The sequence below is a fragment of the Phragmites australis genome, chromosome 4, assembly GCF_958298935.1.
Source record: "Phragmites australis chromosome 4, lpPhrAust1.1, whole genome shotgun sequence".
NCBI lineage: Eukaryota > Viridiplantae > Streptophyta > Magnoliopsida > Poales > Poaceae > Phragmites > Phragmites australis.
Window position 1 is genome coordinate 3662219 of NC_084924.1, and position 18720 is coordinate 3680938.

Below are 18720 nucleotides of genomic sequence, written 5' to 3' on the forward strand. Positions count from 1 at the left end.
CCACGGCGGTCCAAACCAAATCCAAGCACCTCTCTTTCCCCGCACCGCTGTGACCACACCCTATCCTCCCACCACTCCCCACCTTCCCCCTACACCTCTCCCGCCTCCGACCACCGCACCGGCGAACTTGGCGCTGCACGCCACGCGGGGCATGTCTGCCGCGATCGCGAGCTCACCCCTGGTCCACCTCACGGCCTCCCGCCTCCGCATCCCCAGGCCCCGGGCCTCCGCTTCCCCGCCGGGCTGCTCGAGAGGCGCGTGCTTGGACTGGAGACTGACGGTTGGGCGGAGGGCCGCGAGGGGGTGCGGCCGACTGCGATGCTTCTCCAACGATAGGGGTGGCGGGGAGGATGGGGAGAAGCGGGGCGACGAGGAGGCCGCGGCAGCGGCGGCCCCGTCGGAGGCGCAGGTAGGCGCGGCGGAGGAGCTGGGGTCCGAGCGGAGCCGGTCGGGGAGCTTCTCATCTTCCTCGTCGTCCGGGGTAAGGTGCTACGGTGGATTGCTTATCATACTCTTCTCAAATGCACGTATGCCCAACTTTTTTGGAATGCAGTGAAGGAATACTCTGGGGTTGCTTGTTGATTTGTTAGTGTGAGGCGTCAAGCATTTTGATAGGATATTGGAGTGGGAGAGGTAGCTGTGAGCGTTGGGTTAGCTGGGGAGCGGGTGCCTTCCAGACTCTAGTTGGTGCGGAGTTTCGTGTTGCATTCTAGTGGTACCTCCTGCCGATTTACTGGACGGATGCTTGATGGAATGCGAAACTATCTTTACTAGAGACGGGATTCGTAGGCACAATAAGGATTATTTGCCAGCTGCTTATTGTTGATTTTAAAATGGAATTCTAGCATATACCATGTGCACTAGTGGCTAACTAGTTGTATATTGGAGGGTAGAGTGACTAGTAGTACTAGCATATAATGTGTGATAATCCAAACATAGTAACTCCGGGTCAGCCCCTATTGGGCAAAGCGAGGATGGTTGCCCAAAGGAGTGTGGGCCCATAGTGCGAAGGGAATGGTCTTCTGCAAATTTTGGGCCCTGGAATGCTGCAGGAATGAATGGATTCTTGCTATTACAATGGTGTATAGTGAAGTAGTATTTTCATTTGATATGTCATGTTTGACATTCAGTTGTGACAAGTGAGTGGGAGAGAACCACAATGTGCTTGTTCTGGTGGTCAGTGGTCACATCACAGTGGTAATGTATCTAGTGAAAATATTCTGTCACTTCATGTTGAGTTGTTGGATGAAATTGTATCCAAACATTGAATCTCGTTGTGCCTCTCTGTTATCTGACGATGACTGTACCATATGAGTATAGCTACTTGTTTTTTATCCTTTGTTGGCTGCAAGGTCTAATGAAGTATCAGTGTGACTTTGTGGTGTTAAACCTGTTGTAACTCTGACGTATCATTCATTTTTTTTTCACAAACCTTCGATTTGTTTCGTTAACTTGAAAGGAAGCCCTTTTCAGAATTTTTGGGGAAAGCCATGTTTGGGCTCATTTTTTTCTCTTTGGCCTTTTTCTTAATAATACATAAGTCCACATTCCTTATAGTTTGTAGATAACATTTGTTTTAATACTATACGCATGGATACTTCTTTTTCTCAAACATTTTCTGCTACATTTTACTTTGATCAGACTCCTGGTGTATCGGGCGAGCCACCACTGTTGAGTTTTAGTGTTGATAATATCGATACAGTTAAACTGTTGGAACTTCTAGGCCCAGAAAAGGTCGATCCAGCTGATGTCAAGGCAATTAAGGAAAAGCTTTTTGGCTACACAACATTCTGGTTGACAAAAGAAGAACCTTTTGGTGATCTTGGTGAAGGAGTTCTTTTCGTTGGGAATCTCCGTGGGAAGAGAGAGGAAATCTTTGCAAAACTTCAACGACAACTGCGTGAACTTACTGGTGACAAATACAATCTGTTTATGGTGGAGGAACCCAATTCAGCAGGGGATGACCCACGTGGGGGACCACGTGTTAGTTTTGGTTTGCTTAGGAAGGAAGTTTCTGAGCCTGGACCTACTACCCTATGGCAATACGTTATTTCGCTGTTACTTTTCCTTCTCACCATGTTCTCCTGCATTGAGCTAGGAATTTCATCAAAGGTATATTTATCTTATTCTTCGTCTATTATATGCTACTGCATCTTAATACCCATCAATCAAGTTGCTTATGCACTTTAAACTTTTTGCAGATTAGCAGTCTCCCACCAGAAATTGTTACATATTTCACTGATCCAAATGCTACTGGGCCCCCTCCTGATATGCAACTTCTACTCCCATTTGTGGAATCGGCTTTGCCCGTGGCTTATGGCGTCTTGGCTATCCAACTATTTCATGTAATTTACATCCTAATATGTTGAGCATCTGTTTGTCAAATAGTTTTTTGTCCGCCTATTAGTTCTTTTAACCTATGAAGAAGTTATGTAAACAACAGTGCACCTTTAGATCAGTTCAATGTACTGTTTGTTCTGTAATTTGCTGTTAAATTTTTAAGTAAATTGACAAAACATGTTTTATTCAGAATTGTTTTTGAACTAGTTCCAATATTGAAATCATCGTTGCATAATCTCAAAGCTGTATGAGTGATATCTCACCTAATCTTACAGTTGATTAATTTGAAGCATAGTATCAGATTTTGATAAGCTTTGATGTGAACAATTGAAATCTGGCCTCAACCAAGACAGGCAACAATATATGAGGATCCTTTAATCATATGAATATGTCAATGGCTGTTGAAACTACTTTTTAATGCAGCCTCTTCTTTCTGGTGTCTGTTTTAAGTCTACCTAATATGTCGCCATTCTGTATGCAGGAAGTTGGACACTTCTTGGCAGCATATCCAAAAAATGTGAAACTGGGCATTCCTTTCTTCATTCCAAACTTCACCCTCGGAACTTTTGGTGCAATTACTCAGGTTAATATTCTTAAAAGTAGTAAAATCGATTGGTAATTAGAGTTTCTAGGACATCGATGTGCCTGCTAGTGCCTTCTTATTTATAGACATTGATTAATGTTAAGGGTATAAGTGTCAAGGGTATTAGTGTAATATCCTAGTCTAGGGGTCCCCTCATGTATGTTTATATACAGTGCCCATTCGCATCCACATGCCCGATGTTGATCTGGACAAAGGCATGGTCCTTGGCACTTTGGCAGTGATGATCCTGTGTGGTGGAGCACTTACCCTACTCGTTCTGCATGGTGGCGGTTACACTACCTAGGATATTACACTAATGCCCTTGACACTTATACCCTTAACAATTAGTGGCATGCCATGATAATGCACAGTTGGGCAATATCTTGATAAGGCAATGTACTTAATGCTTTCTTCTATATTAACTGATTTAACAGCTTACGAACCTACAACCTACAAACATAATATTGTAGGAGACATATGTCATATGCCTCCCTTTTCAAAATATCTCTGGTTGACTTTATTTCTCACCGAATATAACTAAATTTATTGAAATGATGCTTACTGATGTCATCATTTGCTAGAGGTACTCTGCAATTTAAGTGCCAAAGTAACAACCAAATTTCTATGGCCTTAACAGTTCCAGTTCATGTACATTTCTGACGATGCGTGATGCGTACCTTTTTCCTGGAATTAATCTTATTTTTCATTATTTATTCCTGTAGTTCAAGTCCATTCTGCCGGATCGAAAGACAATGTTTGACATATCAATGGCTGGTCCTGTGGCTGGAGCTGCACTTTCCTTTTCAATGTTCTTAGTAGGCTTGTTACTCTCCTCAAATCCTGTTGGGGCAAGTGATGTAGTCGAAGTACCTAGCCAGCTATTCCAGGGTTCCTTGTTACTTGGGCTTATTAGCAGAGCAACACTTGGATACAGGTATCTGATACATGATGTTTTTGAACTCGTTCATTTGCAATCTAAGCTAGTCACTAGTTTTTGTTTTTTCCCAGTTCTGTTTGTCATATATGCAATTTTCCCTTGAGTCACTAGTGCTATTGGAGACCTATAGTTGCTGGAAAGTTTGCTAGTTCCCTTCTTTTTCTTTAGACCAAAAACTGTGGGGGGAGTTCCCCACAGCAAGAGCCATTTTATATATTTATAAAAAAGGAGGTAACAAATATTTGCAAGAGGCCTACTGAGGGCTACGAGGAATATACAACAAACTTACTAGAGAGAGCTATGCCATGATAAAATTACAGGGTGAAGGTCGAGTTTAATCCTGGGTAAGTGCAGGACAACCTCATTCTTGAAAGCCAGCTTCCAAGAAGCAAAACTAGGCACTTTGCATTCAAAGATCGTGTTGTTTCTTTGCTTCCAAATGCACCAGGACGCCATGATACTTCCCTTACCTCTCTCTCATAACTAGTTTAAGTCTTTGAGAAGCATAACAGATTAGCTGAAACTCTTACTAGTTTCAAGGAGATCTTTCTTTCACCGGATCGATTGAAGAGAAAATCAACCAACCACCAACTTATACATATTGTATGCTTAATTATATGTGATGGAATCTTATGGACCATCGGTGTGGATGGTCAAGAACTTGGTCTACTACAATTCTTCTTGGTACAATTTCTGAGGAGCACATTAGTCTGACCACGATCTGTGGTATGAGTTGAAATAATCTACTTGGTTGATTCTGTTCTTTCAAAAGTCTGGCAGGAAATTTTTTGTTTCTAATGAACTTATATTTACTTGCAGAGCTATGCATGCTGCTACAGTTTCGATCCACCCTCTTGTGATCGCAGGCTGGTAGTATCGTTAACTAAACCCTTGAACCCTTGCAACCAAACAAGTGTTTTCTTATTATTCGTGCAAATTTTTTAGGTGTGGTTTAACGACTACTGCCTTTAATATGCTTCCTGTTGGATGTCTTGATGGTGGAAGAGCTTTACAGGTAAACTTTGCTGTAACTTTTGATGAAATGCTGTCAGATAACCACATTGTACCAGATAAACATATGTGACAATAGAAATAATTTTGAGATGGTCCTCAATTGCCCTTCCTAGACGCCTAACACTGTTTTCTGAACATGCTTGTCTTTCACCTGTGATGCTGAGTTTGTAAGTGATGTGACTTACGATGCCATTACAAAACCGAATAAGTGTAGACTAATGTCTAACTATACTTGTATGCTGTCACAAATACATTTAGTAACTTGAATTGCCTGTGTATTGAAGAGCTCATGACTGAAATATGACTATTTCACTAGAATTCATATGGTTCAGGAGTTTGAACATATTTAGAAGTGCAATTTGGTATGCTGTTGGGGGCATTGCAGATGTTTTTTCCTCTGCAACTCCATTGTAATGTGTCATCTGTCATGATAATCTTTGGTAATTATTTGGATTGCTAAGTAATGTTGGTTATTCATTTTGGAAAGTTCGGCTTGACTGCAAGGTTTTTGGTACAGTTTCACAAAAACAAGCAATGCAGTCAAAATATCATCCCTATGTTCCTTAAAAATTATATTTGATGTGTAACATGAAGTTTTCGCAGTACGTGTTTTATCAAGCTTTGTAAGCAGTCTCCATTGAACCTTCTGTGCCTAACTTAGTGGCCTGTAGAGAACTCCATGATTATTTAGCAGCTATACATTGAGCTTTGTCATCAAATAGTGTGTTTTTAAGTCCCCTGATATATTCAGCAGGGTGCTTTCGGCAAGGATGCTTTGTTTGGATTTGGCCTCACAACATACTCATTACTTGGACTTGGAGTGGTAAGTCTGTCCATCTTGTACTTCACAATTTCTATTGCTTGGTTTTTTACCTCTTTGACAAGTGTTTTCATCCATATGCCACGTGCATAACAAATATGTACGGTTTACTGTCACTAAACTATTGGTATTTTAGTTTAGGCTTTCCTGTCCGTACAATGTCTTATTTATATCAATACAATGTTTGATTTTGTATAATAGCGATAAGGAAATATGCTGGATTTGCAGAGAATCAACACAACATTGCGTAAATTGTAAATATCAGAATTTGTTTTTAGTTCGTGAAACTAAAGAAGGTAATAAGCTAGAGTTAGTACTGAAGCATAGTTAAATGAGGCATTTGCATGACTTACATGTCCCACCCTTTCTTTAGATGACATTTTGGTCTCACATAGCCCTTATGCAGCACTAGCTGAATACCTACTGTTTTTGAAACATTGTGTTGTACAGGAAGTCTTCTTCGGAAGACTAATGCCTTGCTTAACCATCTGAATTCAAGAGCTTGCAAGATGTTATTATTGTTTTACTGTCTTAACCCTGCTTCATGTGTACTATTTATTGTTTGACCTTTGATTCTTCATTTTCACCCTTGAGCACTGTCTGTGCCTCAGCGGTATTACATTCTACTCTAATATTCTTTTTCCCTTTTGGTTTCTTTCAGCTTGGAGGACCACTGTCTCTTCCTTGGGGCTTGTACGTGCTAATATGTCAGGTAAAACGGGGAACAAATTGATGCTTCAGATATACAGAGACAAAATTGATGTTTTCAGAAAAGCATTAACTTTATCTGCACCTTTTGATTTGTCTCAGAGAACACCTGAGAAACCATGCTTGAACGATGTAAGCGATGTTGGAACTTGGAGGAGGGCAGCCTTGATAGTCTCGGTGTTTCTTGTTGTATTGACTCTCATTCCATTGTGGGATGAGCTTGCGGAGGACCTAGGTGTAGGGCTTGTGACTTCGTTCTGAGGTACGGTGCTTACTGATAGAATTAGGTCTTGATGTAACTCAATTTTGTATTGAAATGTATCCTCGATAGTGGAAATGTTGTAAAGGCGTGTGACATTCCCCGATTAGGTGAAGTATGGGTGTTTTTTTTTCTTGTATGTACTGTTGCTCATATGAACCGTATACGCAGGCTAAGTACAGTTATGTTAGTTGAAATGAAAGGTGTTTAGTTGGTTGTATCTGTTTGAATAGTCTGAGCTGAGTTTTTTTTAGTTGATTAAATCTGAGGTCTACGAGTGAATGTAAGATTTGAGATTTTAATTGATTGTTCGTATAAATGTGATTTTATGATATTGATAAGTAGGTCAGTTTGAATGAGCCAATGTAGCAATCAACATTTGTTAGGTTAGGTTGTGGAGGGAAGTTAAGCTTTCCTCTCGGGATAGATTGCGGATATATATTTGTATCTGTCGGGTTAGATTGAAATAATACATATAAATAATTAAATATGTTTCTCTTTTAAGATTATATGTATTTGTGTAGCTAGGATGTATTCGTGGGAGTAACTAATAATCCCTTTATGATGTTACTCGTGCATGATGTTACTCGTGTAAGTGTAATGAAATTGCATTGAGACAGCTTTTTGCCTTGTCCAAATTGTAAACCATTGTTTGAAAGCATGGTCTGGATATTAGGGATTAAATTTCACCGTTTTGTGAATTTTAGGAATTTTGAAGGGGAACGAAATATATAATTTTTTTAAAAAAATATTGACATGTAGAACCTATGGAGCAGATAACAAAAAAATGATCAAATTTCGGTGAAATTTTATGATTCTCGATTTTTTTCGCCGATGAACGAAAAAAATATAAAATAAAATTGAAATCCCTTGATTTGTGACAATGTGCAATTTTGAATAACTGCTTCAACAAATTCTATGATAACGAAAAATGATCAAACTTTAGGTGAAATTTTATGATTCTCGATCTTTTCGCCGATGAAAAAAAGACAAAATTAAAATCCTCTTATATGCGACAATGTGCAATTTTAAATAACTGCTTCAACAAATTCTATGACAAGCAATTGTCAAGATCTGCGGCCTAGTCCACTCATCTCGCAAGTTTTGGTACATGAATTCCAAATTACCTTAGAATCAGAGACTGGTAAACATGAATTTGAAATTCTTTGTCCTAATTTCACAAGTTTTACTAGTCAAAACTAAAACACAAGCGGGTCCACATGGCAGGTAGATTACCTCCCCCAACGGCCGGCAACGTCTCCACCCTGGCACGCTGTTCTACGGTTCCACCCCTCCCCTCCTCCCGTGCTGTACAATACAGCAGCGCGTAGCTAACTCGCAACCAAACCCCCAATCCCTTCCCGACCTCGCCGAGGAGCCTCCGGCTCAAAACCCTAGCCTCTCCTCCCCCTCCCCCTCCCCTTCCATATGGAGGACGACGACGCCGGCCCCGGCGGCGGGGGCGACGTCTACCCGCCGCACCACGCCGCGGCGTCGGGCGACCGGGCGTGGGACATGGCGGCGTCGCCGACGAGCTCGCGCTCCGTGACGCAGACGGTGAACGGGTCGCACCGGTTCGTGATCCAGGGGTACTCGCTCGCCAAGGGCATGGGCGTGGGGAAGCACATCGCCAGCGAGACCTTCACGGTGGGCGGGTACCAGTGGGCGATCTACTTCTATCCCGATGGGAAGAACCCCGAGGACAACTCCGCCTACGTCTCCGTCTTCATCGCGCTCGCGTCCGAGGGCACCGACGTGCGCGCGCTCTTCGAGCTCACGCTCCTTGACCAGAGCGGCAAGGGCAAGCACAAGGTGCACTCGCACTTCGACCGGTCCCTCGAGTCTGGACCGTACACCCTCAAGTACCGTGGATCCATGTGGTAATGATCTTGTAATTTCTCTCTCTTCTCCCGCCTCGTTGCCTTAGCAAACAGGTTTAGAGTGGGTGGCCGGATTGGTTATGGGGTCAAGTTCACCCGTTACCTTCCGAATTGGTTTTGATTTGAAAGCAGCTGGCGATTGTGGCGAGTTAATTTTCAAGTACTCGCAGCTGTTTGATATTTTCCTAGCCTTTTGGGCGGCAGGGAATTTGACACTTGTGATAACTCAGGGATTCATGGCACTTAGACGTGATTCAGTTGTGCTTTAGTCCTGTGGTTCTGTTTTGCCACGATCATGCCGATACCTTTGGTAATGTACTAATGTGTTACTTACCATCTGATTCAGTGGCCCCCTTTCTGATGTTGTGAATCAGTATTAGGTAGTCCTCGACCCATTGTTCTGTGGGATGGCATTTGTTTGAATGCTGGTCTTTAGAGTAAAATGGAGCAAATTTTTCCAGGGAAAAAAAGGTACTGTGTTTCAGACAGGCCTCTGATGATTTCTGCACCATGGTAAGGTTGCTTACTACTTATGCATGCATAATTATCTAACTGTCCAGAAGTTCTCTGTGGAACATATTATCCATTGTGGATATTTAGCTCAGCTTTCTATTTGTTATGATGTACTGAACACAGATCTCTTTAAGAATATACGTAGCTGGTACCTATATTGGCGTCGAATGCTTGATTAATCTTCTAAATATGATCTCTTGAATGATTAATTAGTTTATGATTCCACATTTGTGGAATTTCCATAGCTGATCAACTTCAGTTGTCAAAATAACTTGGATCCACTGGATTGATGGATTGGATTGTGTTATCTGATAATGAGATAATATCTAGAAACTTTTGGTTAAGGTGGTAGAGGTTATAGCATCTGTAATCAATAAAGATAAATACAGGCCTCAGCAATCAATAAAGGGTAGATCACCAACATTCTGCACTCTTTATATATTAGAATAACTTGAGTGTTGGTATTCTGGGAGTTGATACTATTATCTCTCAGTTGATGAGCATTAAGGAGTAAGGACGGTTATGATACCCAACTGGCCCTTTACAAAAAAAAGGCTAATATATGTTGATTTCGTCCCTTTTGGCCACTCATGTATGCCCAATTAATCCACGAATAATATACATATTTATGTCTCTTTGACGATTCTTTAATTTTTGATGAAATGTGTCTGGTTGTTTGATTTTACTTTCTGTACATGACCAAGTTTGCTCCCCAACATTACCCTTATTTTTCTCCTGGTTTCAACTTTCAGGGGTTATAAAAGGTTCTTCCGGCGTACTGCTCTCGAGACATCAGATTTTCTTAAAGATGATTGCTTGAAGATAAACTGTACTGTGGGTGTTGTAGTATCAACTATGGATTATTCTAGGCCACATTCAATAGAGGTTCCAGAGTCTGACATAGGCTATCATTTTGGAATGCTTTTGGACACTCAGGAAGGTGTAGATGTTATTTTTAGTGTAGCAGGAGAGAAGTTTCATGCCCATAAGTTGGTGTTGGCTGCACGATCTTCTTTTTTTAGATCTGAATTTTATAATCATGAATCGGATGAAGAGAAGAATGAAGTTGATACGAGTAATGGAATCAAGGAGATTGCCATTGATGACATGGAACCTAAAGTGTTCAAGGTCTGTTTCCATTTTTATGTCTATTTCATCCTCCATTTCACAGTTGAACAAACTTGGAGATTTGTATTCATCGCATGCAAATATTCTCTGTTGCAGGCTGTGCTTCATTTTATCTACAGGGGCAATCTTGTCGATGAGGATGAGTTATCTGCATCAAGCTCTGACTGCTCAATCTTTGATACTTTAGCTGGGAAGTTAATGGCTGCAGCAGATAAATATGAGTTGCCAAGGCTAAGATTGTTGTGTGAATCTTACTTGTGCAAGCATATTTTTGTAAACTCCGTGGCCACTACTCTAGCATTGGCTGACCGTCACCATGCAATGGAGCTTAAATCTGTTTGCCTAAAATTCGCCGCCGAGAACCTTTCAGGTAATAAGACTTAATATGAAAAACTGTTATACATTTGCACATGATGAGATCTGCTTTCAAATTGTGATCTGTGCTTTCTACTTTCACATAATCACAAATGTGCTCTGCATTACATTTTGCTTAGTTTTGTTAAGTAAAATGAGTTTATCTGTCTTAGGCTTTTTTAGGGTCATGAAAACATCTTCTTTAGACAGTTCCCAGTATGCTGAACTGATTAGCCCAGTCATGGCATGGCGAGGGCGTGCACATACACACAATGCTCATCAAAAGTCATCAATGCATTCTCATTGTAAAGTAAATTGGCACATGTGATGCCTTTGTTATTCTCAGCATAATTGTGATGTGTGACAAATAGTAACGCTGATATGCCAAGTCATGATAGCGTGTCCGAATTTCGATCATTTATTGCTTTTAATTTGAGCATTATCTTACTGAGCATTGTAATGCTTTCATCTTTAAGTTCAAGGCATCCTACTAGTCGTTTCATCTTGGGTTCTGCATTACCCCCAAAGAATTAAGTACCCTCCATTTTTACTCGTTTGTTGCTCGGTGGTGCCCAAATAAAGTCTGTTGAACTGTGTAACATTCCAGATGCCCTTATGTATCTGCAGCTGTGATCCGCACCGACGGGTTCGATTACCTCAAAGACAACTGCCCCTCCCTGCAATCAGAAATACTGAGAACTGTTGCAGGGTGCGAGGAATGCAGTAGCGGAGGGAAAAGCCAGAGCGTGTGGGGGCAGCTCTCGGACGGCGGTGACACCAGCGGGCGCAGGGTGAGGCCGAGGGTCTGAGACCACTGACAAACCTGTGTAAGTGAGCTGCTATTCTGTAAATTGGGACTGGTCAGCTATTATATTTGTGACAACTCTTGAAATAATATGATTAGCATCCGCTTGTTGTTCTCTCCTATCTTATTCGATGATCGCTCTCGCACAAGAACAAAGAGTATGGTCGGAAGCGTAGCAACTTCTGATCATGGCGTCCAAGTACGGCAAATGGGATGGAATGATAGAAGCAACAAGAGTGGCATCGACGATGGTTTAGAGTAAACCGACTGGATGGAGCTAGATGGTACAGGCTACACCGAGGGCCCCATACAATGATCAAACCGAGTGCCACAGCCGAGAGCATCCGTTTCGCGCAGGAAACAAATCTATGCTTCGGTTTTGCTCAGCCAAATGTAGCGACCAGGAACTCCTTGTAAATGCTCATGAACTTGGCCACGAAAGCTGCAAAAGTTAGGTGTCACTGTCATGATGTACCTAACAATATTAATGCTCTGCTACGCATAACAAAGAAGTCCATACACGTAAAATCGTAAGATAGGCACATAATAAATCTTGAGATAGCGTTTCAAAACAATTGTATGATTGCCTATGGCTATTAGCACCATGCAAACAAAGAATAATAAGCATGAAAGAGTTATATCTACAACACAGCAATTAATAAACGGGGCAAGAGAGTACCTTCTAGATGAAATATGGACTTCGAGCCTAGGCGCATCTTGTGCTCCTAAAGACAACAAAATATCGGAGCTTAATAAACAGAATCATTGGTGGACTGACGGCATAGATAAGGATCAGAAAAGGTCAAATCTTACAAGTTACAAATTCAAGGTGATAATATTAGTACTACGTGAAATCAGCTTAAACACGTCGTGCACATAAAATTTCTGTCTACGGCGCATGGAACTAAATTGACATGACAAAATTGTTTCCAGATTGTTTACTCACATAGTGCGCAGCCCAATGACAAATTTCATGTTTCAAATCAGCGTCCAACTTCTTCAGTAATTCTGCCAATAACTTCTGCGGTGGTCAAAGACAAAGTTCAGGTTGCACTGACATAAAGAAGAATGAAATAAAGCAGTGGTGGAAGCATTAGATCACCTTCAAGATACTTTCAGGTGGGATACAGTTGACAAGTAATTCGTAGAATTTCTGGCGTACAGCATATAGCCTGAAATGCGATTTTAAAATTCAGCGTCAAATCAAGAAAAACCATAAAGCACTCACACATCACTATGTAACGCAGTACAAAATTTCAACAGACATGGCGCGGGTTTGAAGGATAAAACTGTGTCCATGTCAGTGTATCAGTATGCTTCGCTCTCATACCTCAGTATCGAAAGTAGACTTTCTATATTTTTTCTGAGAAAACATATACTGTAACCAGGTCTGGTCATGCCCCCACTGCATGTTGCCAGTTAAATGTCAGGAGTCATAAGTCAGAAACCACCCCGGCATTCCTTTTGTTGATATCTGATGTATTTTCAGCAAACATAAGCATACAAAAATCCTAATAAAACTAAAGCAATATTGCAACATGAACAGTTTTTTCAACCTTTCTGACAGAACAAAAGCATGAAACGGGAATTATAAGGCTTAGGTACTTCAGTTCAACAGAAGTTGGAACCTTTTAGGGCTTTGTTCTAACAGGATATCAGATGCTATTTCAGACACATACTGCTCCCAGTCAAGAGGAGGCACCACTTGATTTGATGCAAATGGGTATCTGAAAGCAAACAAAGAAAATAACAATTGTCAGTGCTGACAGGAGGTAGAGATTGATATTATGCAAAACTGGAGTCGTGGCACATCAGTAAAGACACCTCATAACAAATAAGCACAAGAGCTTACTGTTGCACTTTGCAAGTCTCAAAAAACAGTATTGCTCGTCTCAGATTACGGTTTGACTGTGCTGCTATCCGAGCAGCAAAACCAGCTGGAAGATGCAGGTTTTCTTTCTTACCAATGAACTCCAGAACTTGGATGATCTGTGAATGAGAAAACATTCAGCACCAGAGTTTATAGGCTCTTTACTTTAATTAGGCCAAAAAAAAAAGAATCGAAGCAAAATCGCTGCAATGTATAAAAGCCTTTTATTGAATTGTTGTCATGATTTCCCGCAAATGCATAGAACTAGACCTGAAATGCAACACTTTGAACCGCCCAACAAATTTTCCCTTTACATATGCTAATCGACCACTCAGAAAGAAGAAACAAGAACTTCCCCACAATTCTACTAAGAGCCAATAAAAATGAACTACTAGCTCCATCTAAATTGTTTGTCATTTTCACATAGAACAAAAAGAGGCTAATACTTTAGCATATGACATGGCTTGCCCATATAAGCAGTTAATATGGCATTTGGTTGAACTTGTTGCCTCAAGAACCTAGCATGACATCTATTTGCAAACCAAAACCAATACCCAAAAAAATCACCTATTTTGGACTGGAGGGAGCAGTAAATCGGGGAAGGTCAACGGTACTTTTAAACACCCATATGACATGGTGTAATGTCAACCGACAAATAATTGAGACACCTATCACCAACCTGATCTTCGCTAGGTGCGTTTACTCGCACATTTAAGCAACGGGATCTTACAGCCTCTGTCACTTTTGAGGAGCTATTACAGCATAGGATCAGCCTGCATGAAGCACTGTACTTCTCCATAGTCCTACGGAGGGAATGCTGGGCTTCTCGTGAGAGCTTGTCAACTTCATTTAAAACAAGCACTGCAAGTTCAAACAAACCCTGTTAAATTGCTGTTGATAGAAGCTAATAAATTACATAAATCAACATGTCCAGCATAAACAAGATGCATGCTCTATTCGTGCAAAGTGCCTATTTATACTCTCCAAGGGATATAAATTTGATGGGAAATCGCTTGTTAATAGCTAACAAGCAAATCTACTAGCATTGTGTGAGACAACTGCATACAATACAGAGACGATTCTCTATTTAAGTCAAGCATAATACTGAATGCCAAGAAAAAAAGGTGGCATCACTTTCTTTATGAGCCAACCAAGAAAAGGTAGCATTGTAGCAACTACTGTAATAAAAGTAAATACCAACCTTTAAATGCTCTCTTGCCTTTGGCATCAATTGGCCTATTCTTTGCCATCTCTTTGATGACCTCCTGGACAACATACCTGTCCTGAAACCCTGCATCGCTGGGGTTCATCTCCACATGGTGGGCACTCGACAGCATCACCAATTCTAGCTCAAATGTCCTCGTCCCAGTCTGGGGAAAGGAAATAGCAACTCAGACTCCAGACCAATACATAGTTAATCTAACTTGTCAACTTATGCAATACTGCCTAAGTCATAACACTCTGAAACAATGGATATTCACATAAACACTAACACCTGCCCTTCAAAAACCATCAAAGTTGAGCTACTTTTCTATCATGGTATTGTGGCCGTCAAGACCATACAAATAGGGAAGGTTTCCTCATATAAATCCTACATGGCACAAGTACTGAAAACCGCTTTACCTTAAGACTATCACTATTGTTGTAGACTACATTTTTTTTGTGAATTATTCAACACGTCATAGCAATTTGCAAAAGCTGAAAAGCATCACTAAAGTTAGGAGTTACATCGATCTTCCATGTCTTGTTCTCCAGCTTCACCTGCAACCGACCAATCAAAACACATAAAAACGTCACCGACAAAACACCACCTCCACAAAGGAAAATCTTACTTTCCCTTCATAGAAAAAGGAGGTCCCCAACAAATTTACAACAAAAGAGGGCACCTTCTCCACGCCGGCGCCAAACATCTGCTTGATAAGCGCTAGGATTAGGGTTTTCTTCCCGGACCCCGACGGCCCGTAGAACAGAAGGTGTGGGCAATCCTGCTCCGATACCTGACCAAACAAAACCAGACATGATTAGAATGGCACAACATTGGGCGAAACCCTAGAATGGCCCGGAGACGCGCAGATCGCGGGCACTTACCAGCTTCCTGAGGTTCTGCGCGATCTGATCGTGGACGGTGACCTTGTCTAGGGCCTTCGGCCGGTACTTGTCCACCCACATCATCTTCGCCGCTCCTCTCCTTCCTTCCCCGCCTTGCCTCGCCGCTAGAGAGAGAGAGAGAGCGAGAAGTGGGGGTTGGATTGGGAGGGGAGTGGCGGGAAGTCGGGAATGATGGAGGCGGACTCCGCCGCGGCCGGTCTCCCCATCTCTTTTTCTGACATGTGTGGTCCACATGTCAGTGTGACAGTCGCTGGACCTGCACGAGCGAGGCGAGGTGGGCCTTGGGCCTGGTTGGCTGGGATGCTACGAGCTTTTTTATTTTTTTATTTCTTAAATCGAAAAAATTGTAAAAATAGGTATTTATTTTGAAAAATCACATATCTAAATTATTATCGACCATTAAAATGGTGACATATTTAAAAAATTAAAAATACAACATTCTATTACTCCCAAAATTCAAAACACTATGTAAATCATCATGAAAAATTCTAAAAAAATTATGGTGTAAAAGATGTTATCATCTAGCTCTCATAAAAATTTCAGCTTAAAAAGTTACTTGTACAATAATAAATAAATAAATAAAATTTCAGTTAAGTATATACAAATTTTAGCGTGTTTTTTTAAAGAAAGACCTAGTTGGGAAGGACCTGCTTCTAGTTTATACACCATGACCTCTCCAAAAGAAAAATAATATTTCTAGCTTGTGTTGGTTGCAGTGGCGGATCTTTAAGGGTAGGCGGGCTCAAATTGGCTTGAGTTAGTAGCGCTAACGACGCTCTCATTGTTAGGTTTCGAAGCATTTATGCACTTGCCTGCAGCAAACTTAGCAGCCGTATTGAGGCAGTGCGATTGGATCGCAACAAAAATATAAAAGGCAGTGTCGGGAAGACGTATCTGAATAAATAGTGCTACTGCGTCCGGTGGCAGCGGGACCATGCTGGTTTCGGTTTATGGGGTTTGCGTTGCTCCTTTTATCTAGCCTCTTTCTTTGCTGCAAGTTAGGTTTGGGAGGAGTTTCGTGACGTTGCGATAGTCGTGGAACGGCGTGGTTGTGTGAAGTTAGTGGTGCTGCTGTTTTGATCATGATCCTTACGCGGACTGGCCATACGCGAGTAGCAGGATGTGAGAGCTGTTGGCGAAAGATCTGCTTGGTTTTTTGGCTGGCATTGATGACGTGACGCTCTCGAGTGCCATTCTCCTCCTTACAAGTGTTGTTAGGGCGTCTCCCCACCCTCTCCTCTGTATCTTTTGGGTGGAAACCTGTTTCAGGTAACCGGACGGGTAACGGTGGTTTCTCGACGTCGTGTCCTCCTTGGAGGCATCACTCTGGAGGTTCAGTTTTCGCGCCACGGTGGTCGTCGGCTTAGTAGTGGCTTGATCGGGTTCGGTTTGAACCGCCAACTTCTTCTACAGGTTTATCCCTACGTCCTCAATTCACGACGGCTCTTCATTCTTGTTTGGCATTTCACGACAGCGACTTTGTTTCAATACGTGCTCCTCTGAAGCGATGCGCTGCCAATCTATATGACAGAGAGGTGTGGCGTGAGAGCATATCTCTGCTAACCGAGTTATGTGTTAGAGAGGTGTCGCGTGGGGGTAGGACTCCGCCGATCGAGTTGTGACGGTATGGGAGCAGGGCTACGCGCGTCCGGTTGTGAGAAAGACAATCAATTGGTTGGTTAGTGTGCGAGTTAAGTTGGATTGAACTTGTATATTATCTGGTTGTACTTTCGATGTGGACGTCGTTCTATTTTGAGTTGAGCTTATATTGTTGTTTTGGATTGTCTACTGGTTCATTTAAACCCTACATTTATAAGATTTTTAGACTTGAATTCTCTTATAAATCAAATTAATTCTTTTTTCCTATAAAAAGATGGCAATGCTCTGACGGTCCTTTCATTAAAAAAAGAAATAGTGATACGACGAGAAAGAATCCAAATGGGACTTGCAGCCGCGGGCTCAAAGAAACAACCAAAATAAATGTACATTCTAGCAGTAGAACGAAAGACTGCATTCAACATGGTACTAGGTCTAGGTGTAGAAAAGTACCTGCCACAGTACGGACCTAAGTTCGACTCCCTATTATGATATATATATATATAGGAAAATAAGTATTTTTGAGAGTACGTATTCTTTACTATAATATATTATATAAATGAACTATATATATTCCTTTATCACTATAAGTATACTTATATACTCATTTTAAAATACTCCACTGTGAATAATTACATGAAAAAATAGAAAAGAAAGTCCATCAATTTCAATAAATTTTGATAATATTTTTGTATTTGTACATGAAATGTAATATACTAAAAAAATATATATGCAAACCACCTAAAAAACTATAGATAGTAATTGGATGATCTTATATACTCACATGCTCCATGTACATACCATTTATCACGAGATACTCTCTATATAATAAGATACGTATGTGGGAGTATATACTCTCAGGAGTACCAAATATGCTTCTTATATACATGTATATATACGCAAAATTACATGATCATTTCAAAAAACTGTAATAATAGACTATTGCCCTATGTTCATTACGAGAGCAAAGTCTCGTCCTATAAAAGGGCAACACAGCCGTTTCAAAAAATTACAATAATAGACTATTATCGTCCATTCATCGAGCGAGAGCAAGGTCTCATCCTATGAACGGACGACACCTTGTGAGCCCAGCCAGTTAGAATATAATAAATACGGTGATGTGGGGTCTCGCCCGTTCAGCGGGATTTGACATTGATCTCGAGACCTTAATCACGCCCGCTAAATAGGCGAGAACTTCCTCATAGCGACACCCAGCGAGCCCGCCTAAAAGGTGTCGCTCACTATTCGGATGATATCTTTTGGATATAAAAAATGGTTGTGTTGGCCCTGCCGACATTAGCGGCCATTTGTTTCCAACCTAGCTGAGAGAGAGGGAAGAGGGGAAGGAGTGGAGGGGAGGGGGTGAGAAGAAATTTGAGGCGAGGCTTTGCCAGAAGGAGGTATTGTTTTTATCTGTTTTTTTACAAACCTAGTAGGATAGCCACTAGTACTACATTTTGATATAGGTTAGAGGTTAGATTCAGGAATTTTTTACAAACCCAGTAGGATAGCTACTAGACGTAGGTTAGAATGTAGAACTAGGTTTAGAATTAGAGTTAGACATAGTTTAGCAATTAGATCATATTTGTACATATATTTAATAAGTATATGTAGTATTTAGACATATGTTAGGTATTAGATGTAGGTAGACATAGTTTAGGCATAATTGAGGCAGTAGATGTAGAATTTAGAGATGTTTGATGTAGCGACCCGATGATATTTTGTTGCAATATCGATTAACTGTTTGGCCATATTTTTAATAAATATTGCATTATTATAGATGTAGTTTTACGTAAAAAATTTT

At 41.1% G+C, this 18720-nt stretch overlaps 3 protein-coding genes across 6 annotated transcripts; 2 read left to right on the forward strand and 1 right to left on the reverse strand.

Annotated features, from left to right (window-relative positions):
- The first annotated feature begins 47 nt into the window (after positions 1 to 47).
- Positions 48 to 6881, forward strand: LOC133915279 (probable zinc metalloprotease EGY1, chloroplastic). Of its 2 annotated transcripts, none has more exons than XM_062358380.1 (10): positions 48 to 481; positions 1642 to 2112; positions 2202 to 2345; positions 2822 to 2923; positions 3646 to 3857; positions 4680 to 4730; positions 4806 to 4875; positions 5626 to 5697; positions 6356 to 6406; positions 6505 to 6881. In XM_062358380.1, exons 1-10 carry the CDS (start codon positions 152 to 154, stop codon positions 6661 to 6663), a joined length of 1662 nt encoding a protein of 553 aa, XP_062214364.1. In that variant the 5' UTR covers positions 48 to 151; the 3' UTR covers positions 6664 to 6881. The 2 variants fall into 2 exon arrangements, with proteins under 2 accessions (XP_062214364.1, XP_062214365.1); XM_062358381.1 differs by having other exon boundaries at positions 50 to 481; positions 5629 to 5697.
- A 1029-nt stretch (positions 6882 to 7910) lies between these two features.
- On the forward strand, positions 7911 to 11921 carry LOC133915280 (BTB/POZ and MATH domain-containing protein 4-like). 3 transcript variants are annotated; one of them, XM_062358383.1, is made up of 5 exons: positions 7911 to 8541; positions 9807 to 10182; positions 10279 to 10552; positions 11164 to 11363; positions 11441 to 11921. In XM_062358383.1, exons 1-4 carry the CDS (start codon positions 8090 to 8092, stop codon positions 11343 to 11345), a joined length of 1284 nt encoding a protein of 427 aa, XP_062214367.1. In that variant the 5' UTR covers positions 7911 to 8089; the 3' UTR covers positions 11346 to 11363; positions 11441 to 11921. The 3 variants fall into 3 exon arrangements, with proteins under 3 accessions (XP_062214367.1, XP_062214366.1, XP_062214369.1); XM_062358382.1 differs by having other exon boundaries at positions 11164 to 11461; XM_062358385.1 differs by lacking the exon at positions 11441 to 11921 and having other exon boundaries at positions 11144 to 11281.
- Positions 11410 to 15510, reverse strand: LOC133915281 (replication factor C subunit 5-like). The gene is made up of 11 exons (XM_062358386.1): positions 15300 to 15510; positions 15098 to 15208; positions 14940 to 14972; positions 14413 to 14581; positions 13891 to 14072; positions 13194 to 13330; positions 12970 to 13068; positions 12444 to 12513; positions 12288 to 12362; positions 12021 to 12066; positions 11410 to 11783 (listed from the first exon to the last, which is right to left on the reverse strand). Exons 1-11 carry the CDS (start codon positions 15381 to 15383, stop codon positions 11725 to 11727), a joined length of 1065 nt encoding a protein of 354 aa, XP_062214370.1. The 5' UTR covers positions 15384 to 15510; the 3' UTR covers positions 11410 to 11724.
- Between the last annotated feature and the right edge of the window lie 3210 nt (positions 15511 to 18720).

What these genes read in the sequence shown, in the direction of transcription:
- LOC133915279 (XM_062358380.1), top strand. Translation starts at nt 152, where the DNA reads ATGTCTGCCGCGATCGCGAGCTCACCCCTGGTCCACCTCACGGCCTCC. An exon ending in AGCTAGGAATTTCATCAAAG is followed by an intron (nt 2,113 to 2,201) that starts GTATATTTATCT and finishes AACTTTTTGCAG; the next exon opens with ATTAGCAGTCTCCCACCAGA. An exon ending in CATTACTTGGACTTGGAGTG is followed by an intron (nt 5,698 to 6,355) that starts GTAAGTCTGTCC and finishes GGTTTCTTTCAG; the next exon opens with CTTGGAGGACCACTGTCTCT.
- LOC133915280 (XM_062358383.1), top strand. Translation starts at nt 8,090, where the DNA reads ATGGAGGACGACGACGCCGGCCCCGGCGGCGGGGGCGACGTCTACCCG. An exon ending in TGGAACCTAAAGTGTTCAAG is followed by an intron (nt 10,183 to 10,278) that starts GTCTGTTTCCAT and finishes TCTCTGTTGCAG; the next exon opens with GCTGTGCTTCATTTTATCTA. An exon ending in CGCCGCCGAGAACCTTTCAG is followed by an intron (nt 10,553 to 11,163) that starts GTAATAAGACTT and finishes ATGTATCTGCAG; the next exon opens with CTGTGATCCGCACCGACGGG.
- LOC133915281 (XM_062358386.1), bottom strand. Translation starts at nt 15,383, where the DNA reads ATGATGTGGGTGGACAAGTACCGGCCGAAGGCCCTAGACAAGGTCACC. An exon ending in CGCAGAACCTCAGGAAGCTG is followed by an intron (nt 15,209 to 15,299) that starts GTAAGTGCCCGC and finishes TTGTTTGGTCAG; the next exon opens with GTATCGGAGCAGGATTGCCC. An exon ending in CACCTGAAAGTATCTTGAAG is followed by an intron (nt 12,363 to 12,443) that starts GTGATCTAATGC and finishes TGACCACCGCAG; the next exon opens with AAGTTATTGGCAGAATTACT.